The sequence below is a fragment of the Cucurbita maxima genome, unplaced genomic scaffold (genome assembly GCF_002738345.1).
Source record: "Cucurbita maxima cultivar Rimu unplaced genomic scaffold, Cmax_1.0 Cma_Scf00021, whole genome shotgun sequence".
NCBI lineage: Eukaryota > Viridiplantae > Streptophyta > Magnoliopsida > Cucurbitales > Cucurbitaceae > Cucurbita > Cucurbita maxima.
The window spans coordinates 2339877-2363010 of record NW_019272037.1 but is presented as its reverse complement, the minus strand read 5'-3'; the positions used below and the strand labels follow the sequence as shown (position 1 = coordinate 2363010).

Below are 23134 nucleotides of genomic sequence, written 5' to 3'. Positions count from 1 at the left end.
TCTTTTTTGGGCTTTTTAACCACAGATATGTATATATAACAATGATTTTAAATTTTATAATATTAGCATTAGCTGGACAATTGTGGCTTAGGGATCAAGTTTTGATAAGGTTAAAATTCATTTTTGGTTTATGATTAATGAATTTTATATTGTAATGACGTAGGAAGTAATAATTTAGTTGAAATTTCGGTATATTAGGTAAATCAATAAACTAACTAGAGACCAATGTTACGTAAACAAAATCAGAATAAATTGTTATTCCTTTCTTTGATACGAAACATCACCCAATGAAAACGAATAAGGGAGAGGTGAACGAGCTTTGGCTGTGGGAGCTTATTGGCTTCTGATAGTTCAAAAATGACTAGTTCAAAGTTTGTTTGTTCAAGCAATGTGATCCGAATCGATCTTATGATAGGAATTCTGGCGGTAGCGGAATCTCATTTTCAAGCAGCTCGCTTTCCCTCATTCCACTTATCCAACCCTTGCCCAATTGAGTCATTCGTTCCGAGTAGGTTACAAATTCGGAAGCGACCAAAAGTGTTTCCTAACTTTTTAGGTGGCCACAAGTGTCTTTGGGTGTAGGAGATCAAAGCTCGATCGTAGAAAAAAGGGCACTTTTTAAAAAAATTATTTTCGAAGTTTTCATTTTGGTGCACATTATGATAATATCTTCAAGAAAGAAAAATGTCTGAAGAAAGTAATGGAGTCTTAATTATAGATGTATCAGTCTAATCTAGACAAGAGGCAAGATCATGATCATGAGTTGCCATGGAGCACTGAATTGAGAGCAACAGCTAACACAATTAAACTAAACTTGAAGTAAGCAGACAAAAGAACAGCTTCATATGATATATTGAATGTGTGTACCTCTCAATTTCATAAACATGGAGTTCAAGCAATTGTCCTACTAACACCAAACAGATGCTGCAGCTCGGAAAAGCCTATTATGGAGGAGCTCGTACCGGTTAAAGAATGACGACCACGACGATGAATTTGAATATTCATTTCCATAAGCGAATAAGAAACTGTCAGCATCTCTCACCAATTAGACGCATCCAGATTTGTTCATATCGCTCATTTCGTCAAGAATGAATCAGCTAGATCTCGAAAACAATCTCTTTAAGAATCCACGTTTACGCGTTGTATTCATCTTCCTACCTGAAAGAAATCAGAAAAGACTGGCGCAAATGAATAACAGACATAATGAAGTGAAGTGAAGTGAAGTGAAGTTCATTCAACAATCCTTCCAGAAAAAAAACAGATGAGTGAGTTTTGTTTTAGACTAAAGAGTTCAAAAGGGTCACCTTCTAGCCTACCAGAAAGCAACAATGCTTCTTCTGCAATGGGTCGCCATTGTTCAGCGCACGAGTAATTGATCCCGAGACCAACGCTCAACCCTCTAAGGATTTGGATCGTCCGAAGTATGGAAAAGAGTTCCTCGGGAAACGACTACAGTAGCGAAACGGGAAAAGAAGAACAGTCTTTCAGTTGATAGAAATATACAAATGCATATGCCTCTAAAGCCTGAACTATACCTTTACACCAACTTTCTTTATTGAAGAGTCCTCTGCAAATGGTTGCATCAACACCTTTCCGGGGGGTAGCCTAGTATCGAACATTACCAGAGCCAACTTAAACAGTTCTTCTTGTACATTTTCACAATCGCTTACGGTATCTATCCCAAGCTCCCTGAAGAACCATTAAGAAATAAAAGGAATTAGTATGAAGATGTTATAGAAGGAGCGAAAACCAGAATTAGCCAAACGACAAGCTGTTAGTGTGCCGTGGGTAGCTGTTTTGTAAGCCTGTGCCGTAGCAGGGGCTATATTAGTATGTTGTCTAAAATGTTGAGGTGAGATCTCACATTAGGAGAACGAAGAATTTTTTATAAGGGTGTGGAAACTTCTTCCTAGCTGACGCGTTTTAAAAACTTTGAGGGGAAGTCCGAAAATCAAAGTCCAAAGAAGACAACATCAGCTAGCGGAAGGCTTGGGCTTGGGCTTGGGCTTGGGCTTGGGCTGTTACAGTTAATTTTCATGCTTTGGTATTTTGGAATATAACAGGAGTTCTTAGGAGGCGAGGTTTCGAGGACGCTCGAAATAGCTAGTTGGGTTGTTCTTGATCGCGAGACGGGTTGTTCTTGTTATCTTTGTGATCGTTTGAGTCAATATTATCACGAGTAAGACATACTTCTTACACAACACAGGCCAAGCAGACTATAATTATTACCCGAAGGTTTCAGCTGTTCCTGTGGCATCACCATCAGCAATATCGAGAACAAGTTTAGCATAACCGAGCCTCAACCGGTCAGGAAGATCTTTCACTTGCCCGTAATCAAGCAACGCTACCTGATAAAACAGAGAAACAAACTACGGTTTCAGCTCGATTCATGATCGAAACAGGGAAATTGAAAGTCAAGACATTAAGCTAGCCGATCTTTACGTCACCAAGGTATCAACTCCTGAAATCCTGATCATCTTCCACATACCAAATTTATAGTAGTGCGAGAAAGATGCGAGCACGACATGCCACGAAAACGAAAAATTACTATGAGTTTAGAACATGTATAGAAAATTCGAGTAGCTGACTTGCCTCTGAGCCTTTACAGATCAATATATTTCCTGGATGAGGATCTGCATGGAAGAAACCACTCTTCAGAATCATTTGTCCATATGCCAGTGTCAAACTACTAAGAATTTTCCTGCAATATTAAAATTTTCCCACGTGTTTCAGTAATCTCAGGAGAGATAGAAAATATACTGCTCGATAACTGAAGTGCGTCCCTCAAGGCACGTCTATAAGCTTAATTTCAAAAACCAAAAACGAAACGGTTATCGAACGAGGCCAAAAATTATGTAAAACCTGGAAAATATTAATTTGAGTTCACGAAGAAGTGCACGTCTCTCGAGGTTATAAGACAGAAAATAGAGAAGTAGTCTCAAACACTAATTTCGGATATTAAGTCGACGGGTTTTCATTTCAAAACTAAATTTGTAATCCATACAATTGTTCTCAGTTTGCACGTCAGACCCGAAATTAGGCAATAACTGCAAGGGAAATGGTCGACTGAAAAGAAACTTCGTGGACAAGACGTACAGCCATGTCAATAAAGAAAAAATTCCATTAAAATAAAGAGAAGTTCTCAGTATAAATGCTTACTGCTTTGAAGCTAAAGCTATCCTGCCATTAGCATCTATGCCTCTCTTTGCTATTTCATCGCCGAGATTGAGGATCGGGATTCCATCAATATATTCCATCACCAACACCCTCCTAACCAAACAAAAAAGAGACTCAATCACTAAGATCTCAACCAAGATTAAGCAAAGATAGTTCCTGAACCACCTAAGAAGTAAACGTTACGCTAGTTTGCTTGAATGGCAAAGAAGTTCGACATCAAACTATGATATAGTTGGAAAGTAGCATTTCATGCAATAAGAAATTTAAGTAACTTAACTCCCAGCATTTATAAAATCAACTGCAGAACCCCTTGGTTCGAATTTCAACGTTCTACAAATTCATCCAATTCTAAGATGAATTTGTAATTCTATTTTGTTGGAAAAATTGAATAAATTCCTATCCAGACGAAACTTTCCTAGACAAATTATCTGTCCCCAGGATGAGAGCCAATCAAAAGCAACAGAAAAAGTGATGGTCTATGTCTGCTGACCATATTTATGATAGATCCCGGAGTACAAAGGTGCATGAATGCAAGCATGAGCGGGGTTACGGGGGCGGGCATGTGAAAGGTAGCTTTGTTGTTGTGTCTGGGGCCCAATATGATTCGTTAGAGGGGACCGTGGTATGAGAGGAGTTATAGGCCAATGTTATTGCTTTCTAGACATTCTCTGCTGAGAATTTGGGAGAAGTGGGGAGCCTCTTAAATTTCCCTTGTTGCTCTTGTTCATAAACAAAATTGTGGCTGTTCTTACATAATCATTAATTGCACGTACCTGGTAACAATATTCTTCATCACTCGTGGCACCAATACCGGACTCTTTTTGTTGTTGCTACACAGGAAATGACGGATTCTTTCGATAGCATTGGCCTCCCTCACAAAGTCAAATTCATAACCAATCTTGAAAAGATAAGAAGGAAGAGATTCCAAGATGAGAATCAACATCATGAGAAAGAGGACATGAAAAAGTATGATATTATGAAATGAAGCAATCAAGAGCCTGAAACTAATGCATTGAAGTTTCAAGAATGAAAACTGCAAGATAGATGCTGCAGCTCAATAGAAGTATATTCACACGAAAAAACCAAAAGAACAACCTAAAAGCTGGGATTAGAGAGAACCCTCACCCAAAAGTCGACCAAAGAAAAGCCTTCCAAGAGAGGCGAAAACTACAAACGTTGTGATTCGAGTACCACTATACTTAACACAAAAAGAATCAAAAGAAAAAAGCTATGTTCAGAACTCCCAAGATCTCAATCTCCAAGAGTTCCACAAAAGGGCATGCATAGTGTCACAACCTAACACTGATTGTGCCCCCAAGTAAGTTATCAGGATGATGACTAGTTTAAGTGGGAGAGAATGTCACAACCTAACTATGAAAAGAGTAGGTTGCGACCCTCACGTTGCAATAAGAGAAGCGGCGACCCTCAAGTGGCGTCCATCTGGCCATGCGAGGACCTAGACGATCATTATAACCATGGTGGGTTGATTAAGTGGTCAACAAGGGCAACATAACGAAACAACTTAGAGATCAACGGTCAGTTACTGGTTTAAGATACTAAATATTCTATGAACTTTCGTCGGCATGCTTAAAAAGATAACAGTCTAAAAGCATCATACAAGTGGCAAAAGGAATAACGCCATTTTCTGTAATCACAATAAAAAGAGGCGGAATTGCACCTGTTTCTCTATTTCCTTAGTTACAGAATATAGATCAAACTTGATATCTGTCTTTTGTATGTACAAGGCAAAGGCTTGCAAATTACGAATATCGGTCATCATTAGATCTTCAGTTCCCGGATGTTGCACCTACGACGTATGAATAAGGACAGAGTACGAGATTAAGAGACCATAAATTATGAGAATATGATAGGTCTTCAAATTTCCTTACCTTGACCACAACATCATTCTTGTCACCCCTTAGCCTAGCTCTATGAACCTAAATTGAGCACAAAAGATATGTCAGGGACAAGCTTTACTAGTTCTTTACAAACACCAAGTACTCACTATCAAATAACCTTTCAAGTACATGGAAGCTATGAACCCCTACGAGGTTTTTGAATAAGTGATTGTTTGACAATGAGCAAGAAATATCCATCTTTATGCCAAACAGTGTACTGAACTCATGATTCATTAGATGTCAACTAAGTATAGTAAGTAAATTACTCCTAGTTCTTCGATCATTTAATAACCCACCAGAGTCATTCTTTGATAAATGATTACTATCGGTCAAGATACCTGAGCAATGGAAGCCGAACCAAGAGGTTCAGGGTCAAACGTTTCGAAGACTTCACCGAGACTTCTATGCAATTCTTTCTCCACAACATGTTGAACAACATCAAAAGGTGTTGTTGGAGCATGATCACAAAGTGTAACAAGCCTCTTCACCCAAGCAGCTGGGGCCAAATCCGGCTTCCCAATAACTTGAGCAACCTCATTCATAAAATTCAGCTCCAATAAGTCAATTGTTCTAATACTAAAACCGTATGATCTGATAAAGGGTCTGTAAACAGCATACCTTAAGGAAGAAACCACCCATTTCAGAGCACATAGCATAAATCTTCTCGGCTGCATGTTCATGTTGATTCTCCCACATTGCCTCCTGTTTCTGCACATCCTTCTCGAATTTCACTCGTAGCTGAAGCACCTACAATACCCACAAAGCAAATTAAACAGCCAATTAACTAAAACAATTGAACATTACACGCATAAACACAGACCTTGTAGCCGGTGTAGATGTCTGCAACACGGACCCAGAATTGGAAAGAACGCTCCCAAGGTCTGAACTGCGTGGAGAGCTTCTGTTGAACATCGCTGAAATCAAAGCGAGGGAACATGGTGGATTCCTAGCTCCTATCTGAAAATGGACCTCTCATTTTAGTGCTTACCAACCCTTTGATGATACTCTACACACGCGTGACCATGGACGACGGCTTGGAAGGAAACAAAAGAGTGCCCCTGTTCGAAAACCAAGTGGGTCGATGGCCCATTAATGGGTTGTATAGAACTTCAGAAATTGTGGCGGAGAAAACGCGGCAAATCCTCGCATAGGGCGCGATGTTGCTTCAGTTACGTTTTGGAGTTCATTTAAGGAGAAATTCCCAATTCGTGATCCAAACCCAATCCTCCTCCCGTCACTTCAACCTTTTGCGTCACTAGTTTCGTCACCAGCTGAAATAATTTGTTAAGTTCCGTCACGCCCAAAATGTTAACATAACATTTATAATCTCACCAAACCTTTAAAATTCTATACCCTTCTCTTCCTCTCCTTACCTTCCTCTAGCTTCACTAATAACTTGAACCTATTTTTGCTTATTCCATTTAAAATCTGTCACAAATCAACTAATTTTTTTTTTTTGTCCAAAAATTAGTTTATTACAGTTTTCTCTCATCACATGATTTTTAATATATTAACCTTTTTTAATATATTGTCGTCTGCCTTCTTCTTTTCAAATGTATATATTAATGAGAAGTTTTTATGTCCACATGGTTTAAAAGTGCATCTGGAGAAAGGTTTTTACATCCTTAAAGAGCGTGAGTTCCATTCTCCGAGCATTGGAGAGAGGTTTTAAAATCCTTATAAGGAGTGTTGGTTCACACATAAGAGAGGTTTTTACACCCTTACAAGAAGTGTGAGTGTTTTTACACCATTGAGTATTGGTTCCATTCTCCAACCAATGTGGGATCTCACAATCCACTTTTATCATTCGTACGCCGCCGCCAGATGTCTAACTCTATACCATTTGTAATAGCTCAAATCCTCGTTACATATCACCGTCAACCTCAGTATTAAAACGCATATGTTATGAAAAAGTCTCCACACCCTTGTAAAGAATCTCCACACCCTTGTAAAGAATGTTTTGTTCCACTCTTCAACCGGTGTGAAATCTCATAAATTCACTTATAAAGTTTTCAATTATGAGTTCTTAGTTTAAAATGTTTTGTTCCACTCTTCAACCGGTGTGAAATAAAGTTTTCAATTATGAGTTCTTAGTTTAAAGCTTTAATTGGCAGGTAGAAATGATATTTATCCCAAACTAATAAAGAGTAGCAGTACATTCGAAGTTGAAATAATTCCCCATCATTTAAGAGTTCAATAAACATCCCAAGTACATTTGCATTTGCAAGCACTTTTAAGTTCAATGAATATCCGAAGCGCATACACATACCATTACAAGCTATTTGCCACAATTTCTGTCTCTTGGAGATTGAATCTACAGCTGAAAGGTATGGGCATTGCATTTACAGCATCATAGTCAAGCAAGAAGCTTGGTAATCCTGGATCAGAAATAGCATTCCCACCACTTGTTTGAAATAAGCAAAGAGTTAAATCACCGTGGATTTGTTTACTCCACTCAGTACAGAAGAGGCCATATAAACTGAAACAAAGAACAAGCAAGCACCTAGAAGAAGAAAAGAGCATGAAAAGGGTAGGTTTAGAGCATTCATAGAATTTCTAATAAGGTACTTGGTTAATAAACAAAATCAAGCGACAGTGATATAACAGCAAGCCAGAGGTGTCGATATGTTCGAAACATATTACAACGCCATTTTCACGAAGTTCTAATGCTCAAACTTCATTCGTGCATTGAGGCTTTTTGGCTTGAACAAATTTCAAATGAACTAAAGGCCTAGTTACAGATCAATTACACGAGACAACTTCTGGATACGGTTCAGTAAGACATCTCCTTGCTTGATGGTAGCTTGGTACAGAGCATTCTTTGAATCAGGACGATTAGTTTCAAGAACACCTGCTACTTTATCGATCTTGCAATGAAGTTTTCCCGCGGCAATAAAGCGAGATAACTCCCTGAAACCATAAAGAGAATTTATGAGAGGGAGAACGGTCCTTTATACATCATGCAGATAACAAAAGCTTCTTCTATTCACAAATATTTTAAAAAGTACAACAATGAACGACCACTTACAGATCAATAAATTCCACAGATACTCCAAATGCCTTCGCCATAGCTTCGATTGTAACACTCTTATAGGACTCCAAAAACTGGGAATAAACAACAGTTCTGACCTCTCTCATGTAATACCTGAAGTGCGGATGCAAATAACGGTCTAATTTTATTTGCTCAGTCAGACCAGCTGCATTTGTTGAAGGAACTATATGAGACACGAAACTAGCAGACCATCAATCATAGTTTTAGACATTGAGTAACATTTCCACTTACCAAAGGCTGAAAAAAATGATTTATATTGACAGTCATACAAAGAGTTCAAAAAGTCGGAAAGATATGGGACTTTTCCGATCACTGTCAATATCTCGGGAGCATCAACTACCTACAGGAAATAAATTAAAATTGATAATGGAATTGCAAAACATTCAAATTATCCACGTTACAAAAAGAAAAAATTAAAAACAAGCTGAATGCAAATCCGTGGATATACCTTTTGCTTTAGAGACACTCTATCCAATGATATAATGCTTGTGAGAACAGTATAAAATATGAATGTGTCGTAAGGAAAAAGCTCATATGTGGTGAAAGTTGAGATGGAATCCAAAAACAAGTTGGCTGCCTTCTTAAAGTTTCGAGTGGACAGGCAGTACAAGCCTTCATACACCTTCAGACGATTCTTTCTTTCCCAATCACCACCTTCTTCAAACAAGCTGGCATAGGGAGCAAGTAATTACAAACAAGAAGACACAAATATTTGTTTTAAAAAGATAAGATACCACATGTGATAAATAAATTCATATTGTGGTGTACTTTTTCGCTTTGTCAATACTTTTGGAGATGAGATCGAAATCCATATAGAAAAATCCAAGCTGCAGTGTATGGAAAACCAAATCCATCTTAAGTCCAACTGCAACTGTTTTGCTCTCAGTTACCTTGAGTTGCTCCAGAGCTCTGTCCTGAGTTCAAAATGTAGAAAGTTATGTGGAAGTCATGGAATAGTGCTATAAGAAATTGGGAAGTAAATTTGGATAACCAACCTTATCACCAATACGAATGAAGAAAAGTGATTTGGCCAAATGAGCTTCTCGAACTTCACTTTCACCTAAGTTTTCTTCTGCATCAGCAATCCTAAGTAAAAGAATGACTAAATATATAAGCATCACTGTTAAGTAAATAAAGAACAATCAAAATAACACACAACAACTAAGAAGCGCATACACTTTAATTAGGCTAGCATGTACAAGTCTTACATGTGTCGGACTCTATGGAACTTTGACACTTGTTAGACATGTATCAGACAGTTGTTAACACAATAGTCATGTATTAGACACCAAATGAACAAAGCCAATTTTGGAAGAGCTTCTTTTACGTTCATTGGACCAGGACAATACATTGCTCCCAACTTCCAAGAAACTAATTGGATATCCAAATCCAACAATGGGTAAATAATGGTCGTAAATAAAGGAAGAGGGCAAAAAGGGTTTCAAACGGAGCCTGGCTTCAAGGGAGGCTTCTAGGTTCCTCATATTACCTAGAACACTATTTTTATTCTTGTATTGTTGGTTATTTAATACATTTTAGTGAATTAGAAATATAGTTCCCATCAGTACGCATCCAAAAGGCATTGTGCACGCTGCAAGGACTCTTTAACATATATACTGAAAAGGGGAGGGGGAGCACGCACATACCCAAGTGTCCAGCTCATTGCATTCAACTGCTATGAATCAAAAAATACCAAAGAAGGACACCATTCAAAATCAAAATATTCACAGCAGCCAAAGCTTCCATCGATTAGGAATTCGGCAATGTAAGGTCACGTGGTAGAATAAGATCCAAAAGGGATATAGAACTACGCCTCTAGTCTAAGAGATTTACACCTCCATAGGAATTCACTGAACTTTAAAGTGTATATGTTCAAATGGATGGAACAATAACTCCTCCCATAAAAGTGGCTAAGTGGGAGTGAAACTGTTAATCGATGCCCAATTCAACGATGATAAAAATAATGAACATTTACGTATACTCAAAGAACTTCATTTGTACTCTCCCACATAACCCTCATACTAAGACACACTAAAGAAAACAGATCCACGACGATATAGAAACTCACTTCTCGTCCAGCTTCTTCAACTCCTCCTCGTTCTTAGCGCGCATCGAGTCCAACACGCTCCGATCCAAATCCAACAGCGAACTTCCAGTTAGGGTTTCGTATAACGGAGCCATATCTACACGGTATAAATTACAAATAATGAGGAGAAAAAAAACAACCCATTTCATGAGACAGAAATTGCAGTGCTAATTCAATTAAACTCATTAAGAACATGAAGCAATCGACAAATTACCATCAGCTTTAACGGAAGCCAATACTTCCTCCGTGAGACGGACCTTCTCGATATCTTGAACATCAGGATGAGTTAGAAGGAAAAGCTTGTGAGCAAGCACGAGATGAGGCTGCTGAGTTCCCTCTTGGCCTTCCATTGCGACTGAGAAATGAGATGACTCGCTGAGTGAGGAAATTGAGCTTCGTTTCTATGATGCCTTTCTTGCAGGAGGAGGCACCAAGATAGCAGACCAACCAGTTAACGAAGGAACTGGAGTTCTTTATATATTCACAGGGCGTATATTTATATTATATATCGTTTTTTTTTTCTTTTTTAGTAATTTTTTTATTTACGGGCTGGCCCAAATATTTTAGATATCGGGCCGGCCCAATACTTTTTTGAGAGAGAGAGAGAGCTGGCCCAATATAAAAGCCCGTGGATTGTCAAAGTTTACGTTGGTTTGCATTTTAATGCTTTTTAAAGTAAAATACCATTTATATCCCTGCATTTGTAAATTAAAAAAATAATTTAATTGGTGTAATTAAAGTAATTAATTTTTAAAGTAAAATACCATTTATATACCATCTATGCTGAATTATAATAGTAATAAAACTAAAAGCAAAGTTAAAAGTAAATAATAAATTTACCAATATTGGTTGGTTTAGTGAATGGAAGTCTCGGAGTTATCTTCCTCCTCCTCTCTACTATAATATTCAATATTCAAGTAAATGAGTGATATATAAATAAAAAAATTGAAGGTCACTATCTATATGAACAACATATACCACCCTTTTTGATGACTTGGTTAAACTTGCTCTGTTTGAAAAAGATGTTTTGTTTGAAGCAATTTTATATTGGATGACCCTTCTTCAAATTTTTTCTTTTTTTTTGATAACATGCATGCGAGTGAAAACAAAAAATGCTGGAAAGACGTATTGATATATGAGAATAGTTCTAGCTCACGGTAAATCGAGAATACATGAGAGCCTGGTGGCAACCAACCGAGCCATATTAGACTTCGGAAGAGACTGAAAGTTTATAGAGACGGAGTTATGGTGTATTTGTGATGATTTCGAGATGGAGAGGAAGGAGAAGACCTTCGTCAGAGCGGTGGCCGGGTCTAAGACGCGCAGGTGAAAATGAAACGTAGGTTCTGAGTTTTGTGGGCTGGTTTGGGTCAGATATGGGCCGATCGAATGAAGCCCATCAATTGGGATAATTGCAAAGTTCTCTTATTTTCCTTCGAGAAACAGAGTTTCGCACAAAAATTGCAGGGCGATGAAGCTTTAACCATGGCGGACAGTGGAAACAAGAGGGAGCTTGAGGCCAAGGTCCTGCAGAAGGTGGCGGAGGTTATCTCGGCGATAAAGACTGCGAAGCATGTCGACCAAGTCATATCTGCCCTTCATTCCCTAGCTGTTCTTCTCTTCCCTGTAGATGCGTCTATAATCGCCGGTCAGTCTCGACTCTCTAGCCTTCACTTTTTTTTTTTTCCTTCTTCTTCTTCTCATTTTCAGAGTTTTCGAATGAGTTGATTATGATAGTTAGGAAACGAGTAAAGAAAAATTTAATGATCATTCATATCTGTGAAATATGAGCTATAAATAAGCCTTCTTGTACACCTTTTTTCCTCATACCCTCCAGTAGTTTGGTTTTGTAAACTTTTTGTACTTGAAATCTTTTTTAGCAGTGTTTATAAGCTTAATTGAACAAAATAGCAAATGGTTATCAAATAAAGTTGTTTTTTCTAAATTACTCTTAATACCCTCGAGTGGTCTGGTGAGCTTGTGCAACTTCACTATTCTCATAGGACAAGGACAACGGACTCTAGTGCTACTACGTTTGATAAGAAAACCTTGATAGATGATTGCCCTGTTCATTGCTACGGTGGTTTATGGGCACCTTGAACCCTTTGAACCAATATTTACGATTGATCAGTGGGACAACTTCATCCACTCGGTACATTTGGTTATGAAAAAATTGTAGTATGAATAACATTTATGTTAGAATATGTAATAGCCCAAGCCCACCGCTAGCAGCCTCTTTGAGTTTTCCCTTTTGAGCTTCCCTTCAAGGTTTTTAAAATGCATCTGCTAGGAGAGGTTTCCATACCCTTATAAAGGATGTTTCATTCTCCTCTCCAACCGATGTGGGATCTCACAATCCACCCTCTTCGGGGTCCAGCGTCCTTGCTGACACTCGTTTCCTTCTCCAATCGATGTGGGACTTCCCAATCTACTCCCTTTGGGGCCCAGCATCCTTGCTGGCACACCACCTTGTGTCCACCCCCATTCGGGGCTCAGCCTCCTCGTTGGCACATTGCTTGGTGTTTGGCTCTGATACCATTTGTAACGGCCTAAGCTCACCGCTAGTAGTATTATCCTCTTTGGGTTTTTCCTTTCGAAGGGACGTTTTAACCTCAATTATTTGGTGGCAGAGACCTTGTATGAACAATATAATTTTCTTATTTCCCCCTAAAATCGAAGTTAGATGAATTGTTAGAATTGATCATCTTCTAATTTTGCTTTATTCTCTTTCCATTTTGAGTCTGCCACTTTCTAAAGTACTTTTTATTTCACTGCAAAATTACAAAATTTTGTTTAAAATCTCATTAGAAATCCATTTGAGTTATTTGTTTGATTTATGCGTTAAAAAATTGCAGAGTGTGTTGGTCAGAGCTACAGGGACCAGGTTAATATAGTTTATGAAATCAAACCTTCACAATCAAGCCAGCATTTCTTTTGGGAATCCCTATCTTCCATATATCAGGTAGTAAGGTTTCTTCTTGTGGTGCATACAGATCCTCAGTTCGAGGCTTCCTTCCAAAAGTGAGAGGCTGGAATGTTGGAATGCATTTTATAATGGAGCTGCTTTCTCAGCATTGTCCCAGGCTTTATTACCTGGTAATGTTACATCTTTCATCATCGTATTATAGTATTAGATTCATGCTTTCATATATTGCAAGAATCGAAATTAAAAAATAATGACACGTTTAGCAAAGGACGTTTGCAAATTGATCAACAAAATAATTTCATGCATAGCTTATGAATGGTGTAGAAGTGTTGCTTGCCATAATTGGAAGTAAGTGTTGATTAGTTCAGCTGTACTAAGATGCTCAGAACTCATTTGATAGCTAACCTTCTGAGTCTAAAATTATTTAGTTTAGCTTCTGTAATGGCTGGTTAGACATAGCATTTTGATCTATAATCCAAATGGTCTTGTAATCTTATAATCAGCTGTATTTGTGTTATGCATTGCCAATCTGTACAGAGCTTGCATCGAGTTGGTTGGCGTGCTTCCCTTTTTTGGCAAAGAAGCACTTATATGACATTTTCTTTGTTGACGGACCTGCCATCGAGGTTGCTCAGAACCTCGTTCCTTGTCTACAACCAAATGCAAGTGATGGAGTTGATGTTCGAGCTGTACGCTCGAATACTGAAAGGTGCGGGATGGTCATTGATTTTATGCAGTGTTTGTGAATGTTTTAGTCCTTTGCCCTTTGCTCGAAGGAATTGACCATTCACATCATCTAATCTTGAAAAACATTAGTGCCTCGATGATTTGTTCTTCCGAATGTTCAGGTCATTGTTATCAATAGTTATGAGAGTTTCGTTCGATTTACAGATTGATTGTACTTTGCTTGCTTGAGAAGGATGGGGTGCTTCAAATGGCAAAGGAATTTGGGGAATCCTGCAAATATGAGAATTTTGTAACCATACCAGCCATTTCCCAGGTTGCACAAATTGTTACATCAATTCCTGACAAAGCACAATCTAAGGCATCCAACTCATTGTCATCACAGTATCCTTATGTCTCTATACTTTAACAAGTTTCATATGGGGATAAGTATTTTCATATTTTAATATTTTAAGTACTCACCGGACATGAAATTGTATTATGCATTTTGCACTGAGAAGAGTTGTGAAAATTTTCCATCAAACTACTGTTTTTCTTCACAAGAGATCTTTAGCTCGTTCTTCAAGCAGATTACCAATCAACTCCTTTCTTTAGCAGAAGCAGAAGATTTTAAGTATATTGACCTTGATGGCACCATGATGTTTGTGGGGGAGACATTTTCTCGCATTTGTCGACGTGGATCTACAGGTCAGCAAGATTTATATGCAGTAGAATTGATTTTTTATATACGCCTCTTATTATAGAGTCGATCTCGGTTAGAAAGCAGTTCGACCATTTTTTTTCCATGATAATTGGCACAACCAAGTTTTGGTTCTCTTTTCCAGTTGTCATGTTCTTCACAAATGAAATAGGAATTTTATACATGTGATAATGTGGCATGGCATTTTCAGTCTTGTTGCACTAAGGTTGTATGAAGCTACTAACCTTGCCTGAGCTGATATCCAAGCAATAGGAGAATGGTCATTTATGACTGTTAACGTGCGTGTTTATGGTAGACAATCGAGGACCCTCATGTGTCATGACATAATTAAAAAGCTGCTAAAAGCCGTTGTTTTTAGGATTATCTCTGTTAAATGTAGCTAAGAATCATTGAGTTTGTTTCATCACACAGGAGACGTATAATAATCAAATTATTTGGCTTTTCTGTTTTGGCAGACTTGTTACTAAATGAATTAATTCCACGTATTATGAAGCACGTCCACGACGTTCTAATGTCAAATGCTCATTCAACTGTCTCTGACGTATTTGAATCAAGCCCCAATTCTCAGTTCTGGTTGAAGATAATGGAAACAATTAAAGATAATTATGCTATTGAAAAAATTTCTGAGCAGCTTTTACATCAGCTAGCTACTAAATGTGAGAGTGATGTTGATGCTTACTGGGTGCTTTGGCTACTTTTTCATCGTAGTCTAAGATCACGAATGTCGGTCAGGTCAGTGATCAAGATCTGCAGGTCTAATACATGTGTTCCCCACCCTCCTTCACCTAAAAAGAATCGAATTAGATACAAATCATGCATTTGACGATACGTTTTACAAGTTAATTGTATGTACTGTATCATGCATCAATTCATATCATTTTAGATGTGTATAATTAGTAGAGTGTAATTATAACAGCCCAAGTCCACCGCTGGGAGATATTGTCCTCTTTGGGCTTTCTCTTCGGTTGGGGTGGAGAACGAAGCATCCTTTATAAGGGTGTGGAAAACTCTCCCTAGCAGACGCGTTTTAAAAACCTTGAGGAGAAACCCAGAAGGGAAAGCCTAAAGAGCACAATATCTGCTAGCGGTGGGCTTTGGGCTGTTACAATAATGCTTCCTATTTCCATGTGGGAGGTCGAATTTATAAGCGTTGTTTTTTTTAACTTTTTTGCCTAGAACTCTTTTTTCACCTCTGGGTGTTTTGTTGATTTTGGTCTAACTGGACACTGAGATTATATTTTATGTGCTTTTGTAGGTCCATTTTAGTTGACAAATTTTTGTTCTGGAAGGTATTCCCCATTCATTGCCTGCGCTGGCTTCTACAGTTTGCAATTCTTGAATGCCCACCTGATGGCAATTGTCTCAAGAAAGGTCATAGTAATAGCAGCCTCTTAATGACAGTGCAGCGCCTGGTTGAAGTATGGTCTAAAAAGGACTTTGTCCAATCAGCCACGCTTGAGCAGCAAGCTTGTATCCGCATTGTTTAGGCCTTGTTTGATAGTCTCTTGGTTTTCGGTTTTCGAAAATTAAACTTGTTTTTTTCATCATTTCTTAAACATGGTTTTCATTTGAATTCTTATCCAAATTCAAAAAATAAAAACAAGTTTTAAAAAACTACATTTTAGGCTTAGTTTTCAAAAACAAAAAAAACTAAATAATTATCAAACGGGATCATAGTTACTAGTATTTTGTTGCACTTGTTTGAATTTATTTGCATTAACCGACTATCAGATATATCTGCAGCTGTTGGTCTTTCTCTTGAATTAATGTCTAAAGAAGAACTCGATGAAACTAAGACCGTTATGCCCTCGATTCTTCAAGGGGTTAGCTGTAAGTCCAGTTTTAGTTGTATTGATAGAGTTTCCTTTTTGGAAGTGTAATTTTTCCTGTAATGTTTTTGTTCGATTTAGGTAGGCTGGAGAATCCGAATCAATGGATTCGGAAAATGGCTAGCAATGTTGCTCTAGTGTTCTCTAAAGTCATTGACCCTAAGAATCCTCTGTATCTTGATGATAGTTGCATGGGAGACATCATCGATTGGGAGTTTGGGTTGACTACTCGTAAAAAAGAGAATATAGATTGCATGATCGGAGCACAAACTACTACTTTGGTTCAGAAAAAAGAAGCTACTGATGCTGCCAAATTGGGGACTGGGCATAATATAAGAAGTAAAAATAAAAACATTTGGGAGTTTAAGCTGGCTGATCCAGATGAGATTGTGGATCCAGCTAGCTTAAATTGTGGATCTATTTCTGAGGACGATAATGAAAGTGATATATCTGATTCGAGCAGTGACTCATCGTTACAGCCATATGATTTGTCAGATGATGACACGGATCTTAAGAAAAAATTATCACATTTGGTCGATGTAGTCGGGTCACTCCGTAAATCTGATGATGTTGAAGGGGTGAGTTCAATTTCTTGTTGGTTAATGTCCTGGAGTTAGATCATAATTAGCTTAAGGTGTTTGTGAGCTCGTAATATTCTGCATTTTGTGCAGGTAGAGAGAGCTCTTGATGTTTCTGAGAAGCTCATCCGAGCATCACCCGATGAACTTAGACACGTAGCGTCAGATCTCGTGAGAACGCTTATTCAAATCCGATGCTCCGACATAGCTGTTGAAGGAGAGGAAGATTCAACTGAAGACAAGAGACAAAGAGCGTTGGTTGCCTTGGTTGTTATGTGCCCGGTTGAATCTCTTAATATTCTCAATAAGCTACTGTATTCGCCTAATGTGGATACCAGTCAGCGCATAATGATACTCGATATCATGACGGATGCAGCTCAGGAGCTTTCGAATACGAAAGTTATGAAACCGAAACATCGGTCAAGGACTCTCATAGCTACAACTGCCGAGACTCAACCATGGTTCTTGCCAAGTAGTAAAGGGCCTCCTGGAGCTGGTTCTTGGAAAGAGATATCAGGAACAGGAACTTTACCGAACTGGTCGAATAGTTACGAGCGAGAACTACCCTTAAAACCGAGTCATGTCAAAAGAGGAAAGACGAGACGCTGGAGCCTGAGATCAGCTAACATGCAAGATAATGAAATGGAGTTGTCTCATAATAAGTTCCCAGGGCATGCAGCTGCCTTTATGCTTCCTGCTATGCAAGGCTTTGATAAGAAACGACATGGGGTCGACTTGTTGAATCGGGATTTCATTGTCTTGGGAAAACTCATATATATGCTTGGTGTGTGCATGAAATGTGCAGCCATGCATCCCGAAGCGTCCGTGCTGGCTCCTCCTCTTTTAGATATGTTAAGATCCAGGTATAACATAACTCTATGTTGAAGTATTGATATCGTTAAGTTTACCATAACCTATCAACTAAAGCTTTTGGGTTAACTGATGTTCGATGTGATACAGTGAGGTATCCCATCATAAGGAAGCATATGTCAGGCGAGCTGTTCTATTTGCAGCTTCATGCATTCTGATAGCAATACATCCATCTTACGTAGTATCCAGCTTGCTCGAAGGAAACGTTGAAATATCCGAAGGACTTGAATGGGTTCGCACGTGGTCTCTTCATGTGGCTGACTCGGACCCAGATAGAGAATGCTATATGGTAAGGACTTTTAAAGGTTGAAGTGGTGAAATCATTCTCTAGGTTTTCATGTTGTACTTTCATGTGCTTTATGGTTGATAGGAGTATCATCTGTGGATTTAGAGTTCGAATAGTCAAACATCTAGGCGTCTAAATTACCAAAAAAAATTACATTTGTTTAAAAAAATGTTCGAGTTCGAGTTCTTTCAAAAGTTGCAGTATTACCATCGACCTTTTATAAATGTTTCAAAACTACCATTAGAGTAGAAATACATTAAAAGGTTATATAAACCATTTGTGGATTTAGAGTTGCATAGTCGAACAGCAAGGCAAATTACCAAGAAAATTGCATTTGTTTAAAAAATTTTCGAGTTCTTTCAAAAGTTGCAGGACCTTTTAGGAAGTTTCAAAACTACCCAGGATTAGAAATTCATTAAAAGATTGTATGAAAATTGTATGAAAATTGGGACTTGAAACAGTGTGGTGGTAACGTAGAATGACCTGGGACTCGAATACTGTCATACAAGTGTTTTGGAGCTTAATCACTCATTTTATTACATTCATCGATGAAATTTGTTTTTCGTCCCGAAAAACGTATCAAATTGCTTCCACTCTTTCATCAAAAACTCCTACATTTTCTTCATCCTACACAATTCATTTGAGACAAATTTACTGATTCACTATGCCCACTTTCACTAATTTTGCTTATTTGGTTCGTAGATGGCTATGACCTGCCTGCAACTTCATTCTGAGATGGCTCTCCAAACCACTCGAGCACTAGAATCTTCAAACAGTCCATTCAAGGCCAAAAGCATTGCTCTCTCTTCAGATTTGTCAAAGGGTACGATCAAAATCCCCTTCTCCGACGTGAAATATTAGAGAAAACAAGCAGAAAATGAAACAAAACTATCCTCATATCCACTCTTCTGAGCTCTGGTAGTTTATTTTCTGATGTGAAATGCTCACTGGAGTTTAAACTTAAGCTATTTTCCCTCTCGCAGTTTGGGGTTTTGTTTTGTAAATCTGGGTTTAAATTGATCTCTTTCGTAGTAAAAATGTTTGGAATAACTTTCTAAGTGATTTATAAGAAACGAACGCACAAGTAACCAGCCATTATGTAAAAGAAAATTAGATTTTAATGCCTACAAAACCTTCACTCTGAAGTCATTGCTTTGCATATGCTGTGCCGTCTAACAAAAAACGCTCAAGGAGAGAAAAAATGTCAAGCAAATATGGTAATCAATATGATTTTCACCAAACTTTTTCTGAGACCTGTTCTCTTTTTTTTCCAAGAGATTTGAGCAGGAAACCCAAAAGTAAGCGTTCTAGAATTATGTAATCAGCTAGTTTTTACATTTCCTAATGCTAATGTTGTATTCACGTTTGAGCTCGTCCTTGACATGAAACAAACACTCGTCCCCAGATTCGATTCTATTTGCACAGCAAAAAGCTTCCCACCCACTTGTTAGAACTTGAACATTAGGCATCTCATGGTAAAGAATTGGCCACAATCTCTTACTGGGATCCCGCAGAAACACTACCTTCTTATTCTCTGGATTTCTACGACCTCTTGAACATGGTAGGTGAAAAGTCATCGGCAGCTCCTTTATGGGTAGCAGGAACAAAGTGAGAAATGGTAAAGATTCAACAAGTAATTAGCTCATATCATGTAGGAAACGCCCGAGTAGTCAGAAACGAATCAAGATCATCTGTGAATCTCTGAGCTTCTTTGAGTACATACATGAAGAATGGAATGTGAAGATGCATCCATGCATCGTTTGTATGCAATTAGTACTCTCAGTCATACAATATCACAACATAAATATGTCCATATATGAGTGTGTATGTAAGCATCTATGTCTTGGGACTAACACGAGATTTGTTAAAGGACCTCTACCAATCGGTTTAGGTAAATATCTAATGTGCTTGCTCATGAGAGGTTTTTGAGTAGAGGTCCAATATCAATACCAATTTTCTGTCAAATCTAAACTAGAGCATGTTATATAACCATTAAACTTACATGAATAAATTTTACACGCTTAACGAAATAAGAGTTGGCATTAGCGTACCAGAAAGGATAGAGTATCTTTAGCCACTACACAGGAGATATGGGCTGGAGTTCCAATCGGATCTGCATTATCAGTGGTATCATTATTTTCTCTACCACTTTGGTTAGACGTTTCAAGGAACTCCTCCTTAATGACTTTTGGCTCCACTGTAAGCAAAAGAAATCTCAATTTAGACTTGCCAAAACCACAAATTGCAAGGAAATGATGTGATAAATTGAGTTGGATTACATATTTGTTCAGTGATATCTCCGCAGTTGTTCACTTCTGTTTTGATTTCCAATGGTTCCATTTTAATGATCTTTTTCTCGTCCCCTGTTTGAATACAGCATTCGCAATGAGCTAACGTTACAACATTGTCAGATTCTGGAAGGCAAGAAATGAAGCTTATTTTTCTACAGATAAGAACGAATCGAAAATTATAAGGCATAAGGAGCAATCTGAATAGAGAGCAAACCGTGCAGACATTTTTTAACCTTCAAGGAATTTGGAGGGTACTCCTGTTTCACACTAGACCCCTGATCATGTCTTGTAATTGCTGAAATATATATTAACACATAATTAGTTGTGAAAGTCGTCCCGAATATTAGAAATGTATTGTATCACTTCAGTACTCACTCGATACTGTGTTGCACATTGCTGGTACATTCTGGTAGTCTCTTATGATTTTTAATGGCATGTCACAAAAAGGCTCCCCCTTTTGATCGGAGTTTGTTGCAGATGAAATAAAAGGAACCTCTATAGTCCTGTCATGGCAAGGATCTTTACCAGAGACACTCATCTTTATGTCAGCCTCCTCAAAACACTGTCTTTTATCATTTATCTTGTTAGCAGATACATTTGAAGGCAATACTTCCGTGTCTCCTCTTATATCTACTGGAACACTGTTAACTGGGCCGACACTGATTATAGTATTCTGCGATGAGGAAGCACAGTTCGGGTTTATCTCATCCTGAGCAGCTTTATTTGTGGAATTCTCATTGATGCAGGAATTGACCATCTGCATTTCCATGGAAAACAAGTTAAATAAGGGGCTTCTGTTTTCCTCCGGTCCTACATCCTTGTTCCTGTCGATTAAACAATACGAATCATCAACAATGTTTAAAGGTCCATGCCATTCATCGTTGCTCTGGTACTTTCGCCTTTTACCCTGGTATACATTCATGTTTCGATAACCAGCCACGTGAAATTTATCTTGAGATAGTGTCACATTGGATCCAGAACCCACAGAGGGGCTTGAAGCTTGTGGATTTGACAAACCTTCATTAGTTATCTCAAGTACAGGACAAGTACTTCTAATTCTTTTCCTCGTATAGCTTTTTTCAGCAAACCATACTTTTTCACAACCAGTTTTAGTGTAGATACTAACATTGAAGTGCAAGTCCATGATGTGATTGAAGATCACAAAATCTCCAATTTCTAAGCTATGCTCTGATGAAAAAGCACTCCACCCTTCTTGAAAAGCAAGAGATCCTTCGCAATTGGATACTGTTACCTTCCATTGTTGTCCAAGAGAATCCTCAAGAACAACCTTTTTATTAACCAACTTCGACACGGTAGATGCAAAAATAGGTGGGAAGAACTGCAAAAGATAATGTAATTATAAAACAATAAAATTACAGAATGCAGCATCAATGGCAAAAAATGTTAGCTCGGAAAAAATATTTCGCTTGTAGCACATAACTACTCAAGGGAACTGGATGAACTCATAGACACTGTCAAAATAGAATAAGTTGCAGGGGCAGAGATAGGGAGATATTTCAAAAGGAAAGATCTCAGGGGTTGCCATTCAATATCTAATAGTTATAAGAATTTCAACATCTTAAACGAGGCACTGTCCTCGAACACCACAAGCAATTAGCAATTTACCATTTTGTATAAAACAGACATAAGGATTGTAAAGAGCTAACATGAACAAATACCAAAAATTAGAAAGTTGGAAACAATTTTGGAAATATTATCATACCACAACTTCAGAAAAGCGATCCCCAAACATAACTTTGAAGAACGACGTAACAGATGATGAATTCCCTGTCTTTCTATGAAAACGTAAGCATCTTTGGGTGCATTCTGGACAGGCTTCTACCTTGCTGCTCATCTCTTACTTCCCTATACTGAAATGCAACAGAGAATGATCGTTAGCACAGAGATAAAGAAGAGTAAAGAAAACCCATGTGGATGTTATCCAAAACAAAGAGGTTCAAAATTAAATTTCAGAGAAGCAAACAATTATGATAAAAATGATGCTCTCGTCGGTGAAATACTTCCTGGATTCAAAGAGGCATTCATAATTAGATCAATTTTTAAAAGCACATCAACTAAATCAATCCCTTTCCAGAGCAATTTATACGTCTTCAAATCCACCATGTAAGCACAAGGGAAGTCAAAACCACTGCAGTTCAAGTTCAAGGATGAGTAAACAGGACAGGTTCGAGATAAAGCTGAACATTCCAACAAAAGGCACAGAAAAGAAAAACTAGAACCCGATCATGCTAGTTGACAAAAATAAATAGTGAGATTAGTAAGTTCTAATAGGAAAATCGAAGCGGCTGCAACTCCCAAGGGTTAACCAAGTTCAGCCTCGTAAACCAACTATAATGCACTTCTCATTCAGATGCCGACGAGACAGAAAGCTTCCTACAGCTTTCATGTGAAGCCTCAATCGGCATTTTGAAGGATCCTTCAACGCATTAATAAAGCTAAGAATGTTCTTGAAAAAACAATGAACTTGAAGCAAGTGACAGTCGAAATAAAGGGAAAAGAAGAAGGAAAAAGATCAAAGGGGAATTTGAAGAAAGGCGATAACTCTTTATGAAGAATGATCAAGTCCTAGAATCACGAGCCACTGTTCTTGCTCAAGACCAGTCTGGCAATGCCTTCGTCGAAGCCGCAGAGCCACCGGGGGAGCTCCGGTTTAACTCGCCGAGTTCAATGACGAGCTGCTTTGCAAAATGCATGCCTGCAAGCGCCAAGTCTTACTCGAGGAAGAAGAAAAACTTG

General features: G+C 38.2%; 4 protein-coding genes across 9 annotated transcripts; 1 reads left to right on the top strand and 3 right to left on the bottom strand.

The window, feature by feature from the left end:
- Nucleotides 1-691: 691 nt before the first annotated feature.
- Nucleotides 692-6300, bottom strand: LOC111495141 (uncharacterized protein slr0889-like). Of its 2 annotated transcripts, none has more exons than XM_023145034.1 (12): nucleotides 5896-6300; nucleotides 5694-5822; nucleotides 5414-5608; nucleotides 5067-5114; nucleotides 4856-4984; nucleotides 3951-4075; nucleotides 3160-3270; nucleotides 2593-2701; nucleotides 2230-2348; nucleotides 1536-1689; nucleotides 1317-1449; nucleotides 692-1158 (listed from the first exon to the last, which is right to left on the bottom strand). In XM_023145034.1, the coding sequence occupies exons 1-12, from the start codon at nucleotides 6010-6012 to the stop codon at nucleotides 1094-1096; spliced, it is 1434 nt and encodes a 477-aa protein (XP_023000802.1). In that variant the 5' UTR covers nucleotides 6013-6300; the 3' UTR covers nucleotides 692-1093. The 2 variants fall into 2 exon arrangements, with proteins under 2 accessions (XP_023000802.1, XP_023000801.1); XM_023145033.1 differs by having other exon boundaries at nucleotides 1305-1449; nucleotides 5896-6298.
- A 1292-nt stretch (nucleotides 6301-7592) lies between these two features.
- Nucleotides 7593-10674, bottom strand: LOC111495143 (26S proteasome non-ATPase regulatory subunit 6 homolog). Its single transcript, XM_023145037.1, has 8 exons — nucleotides 10428-10674; nucleotides 10196-10310; nucleotides 9123-9213; nucleotides 8896-9041; nucleotides 8576-8795; nucleotides 8359-8467; nucleotides 8104-8272; nucleotides 7593-7985 (listed from the first exon to the last, which is right to left on the bottom strand). Exons 1-8 carry the CDS (start codon nucleotides 10561-10563, stop codon nucleotides 7811-7813), a joined length of 1161 nt encoding a protein of 386 aa, XP_023000805.1. The 5' UTR covers nucleotides 10564-10674; the 3' UTR covers nucleotides 7593-7810.
- Nucleotides 10675-11653: 979 nt separating this feature from the next.
- LOC111495136 (telomere length regulation protein TEL2 homolog) lies at nucleotides 11654-19159 on the top strand. Its single transcript, XM_023145022.1, has 13 exons — nucleotides 11654-11861; nucleotides 13069-13097; nucleotides 13207-13309; nucleotides 13677-13848; nucleotides 14031-14207; nucleotides 14377-14510; nucleotides 14979-15255; nucleotides 15779-15993; nucleotides 16255-16353; nucleotides 16434-16930; nucleotides 17024-17793; nucleotides 17891-18089; nucleotides 18789-19159. The coding sequence occupies exons 1-13, from the start codon at nucleotides 11699-11701 to the stop codon at nucleotides 18945-18947; spliced, it is 2994 nt and encodes a 997-aa protein (XP_023000790.1). The 5' UTR covers nucleotides 11654-11698; the 3' UTR covers nucleotides 18948-19159.
- A 142-nt stretch (nucleotides 19160-19301) lies between these two features.
- LOC111495140 (B3 domain-containing protein Os01g0905400-like) lies at nucleotides 19302-23083 on the bottom strand. Of its 5 annotated transcripts, none has more exons than XM_023145029.1 (7): nucleotides 22282-23083; nucleotides 22101-22246; nucleotides 20753-21716; nucleotides 20592-20672; nucleotides 20366-20449; nucleotides 20138-20283; nucleotides 19302-19672 (listed from the first exon to the last, which is right to left on the bottom strand). In XM_023145029.1, exons 2-7 carry the CDS (start codon nucleotides 22230-22232, stop codon nucleotides 19412-19414), a joined length of 1668 nt encoding a protein of 555 aa, XP_023000797.1. In that variant the 5' UTR covers nucleotides 22233-22246; nucleotides 22282-23083; the 3' UTR covers nucleotides 19302-19411. The 5 variants fall into 5 exon arrangements, with proteins under 5 accessions (XP_023000797.1, XP_023000798.1, XP_023000799.1 ...); XM_023145030.1 differs by having other exon boundaries at nucleotides 22101-22248; nucleotides 22941-23083; XM_023145031.1 differs by having other exon boundaries at nucleotides 22101-22243; nucleotides 22941-23083.
- Nucleotides 23084-23134: the final 51 nt, after the last annotated feature.

Bases quoted from the DNA above. Each gene is read 5' to 3' on its own strand.
- LOC111495141 (XM_023145033.1), bottom strand. From the start codon at position 6,012: ATGTTCCCTCGCTTTGATTTCAGCGATGTTCAACAGAAGCTCTCCACG. The intron at 2,702-3,159 runs GTAAGCATTTAT...TTAATATTGCAG, and splicing joins ATAGCTTTAGCTTCAAAGCA to GAAAATTCTTAGTAGTTTGA. The intron at 1,450-1,535 runs GTATAGTTCAGG...TCGCTACTGTAG, and splicing joins TAAAGAAAGTTGGTGTAAAG to TCGTTTCCCGAGGAACTCTT.
- LOC111495140 (XM_023145028.1), bottom strand. From the start codon at position 22,232: ATGAGCAGCAAGGTAGAAGCCTGTCCAGAATGCACCCAAAGATGCTTA. The intron at 20,284-20,365 runs GTAATCCAACTC...TTTTGCTTACAG, and splicing joins AGATATCACTGAACAAATAT to TGGAGCCAAAAGTCATTAAG. The intron at 19,673-20,137 runs GTACGCTAATGC...CTACCCATAAAG, and splicing joins AAGATACTCTATCCTTTCTG to GAGCTGCCGATGACTTTTCA.
- LOC111495136 (XM_023145022.1), top strand. From the start codon at position 11,699: ATGGCGGACAGTGGAAACAAGAGGGAGCTTGAGGCCAAGGTCCTGCAG. The intron at 14,208-14,376 runs GTATCCTTATGT...AGAGATCTTTAG, and splicing joins TCCAACTCATTGTCATCACA to CTCGTTCTTCAAGCAGATTA. The intron at 17,794-17,890 runs GTATAACATAAC...GATGTGATACAG, and splicing joins TTAGATATGTTAAGATCCAG to TGAGGTATCCCATCATAAGG.
- LOC111495143 (XM_023145037.1), bottom strand. From the start codon at position 10,563: ATGGAAGGCCAAGAGGGAACTCAGCAGCCTCATCTCGTGCTTGCTCAC. The intron at 8,273-8,358 runs GTAAGTGGAAAT...CAACAAATGCAG, and splicing joins ATCATTTTTTTCAGCCTTTG to CTGGTCTGACTGAGCAAATA. The intron at 7,986-8,103 runs GTAAGTGGTCGT...TTATGGTTTCAG, and splicing joins TCTGTGGAATTTATTGATCT to GGAGTTATCTCGCTTTATTG.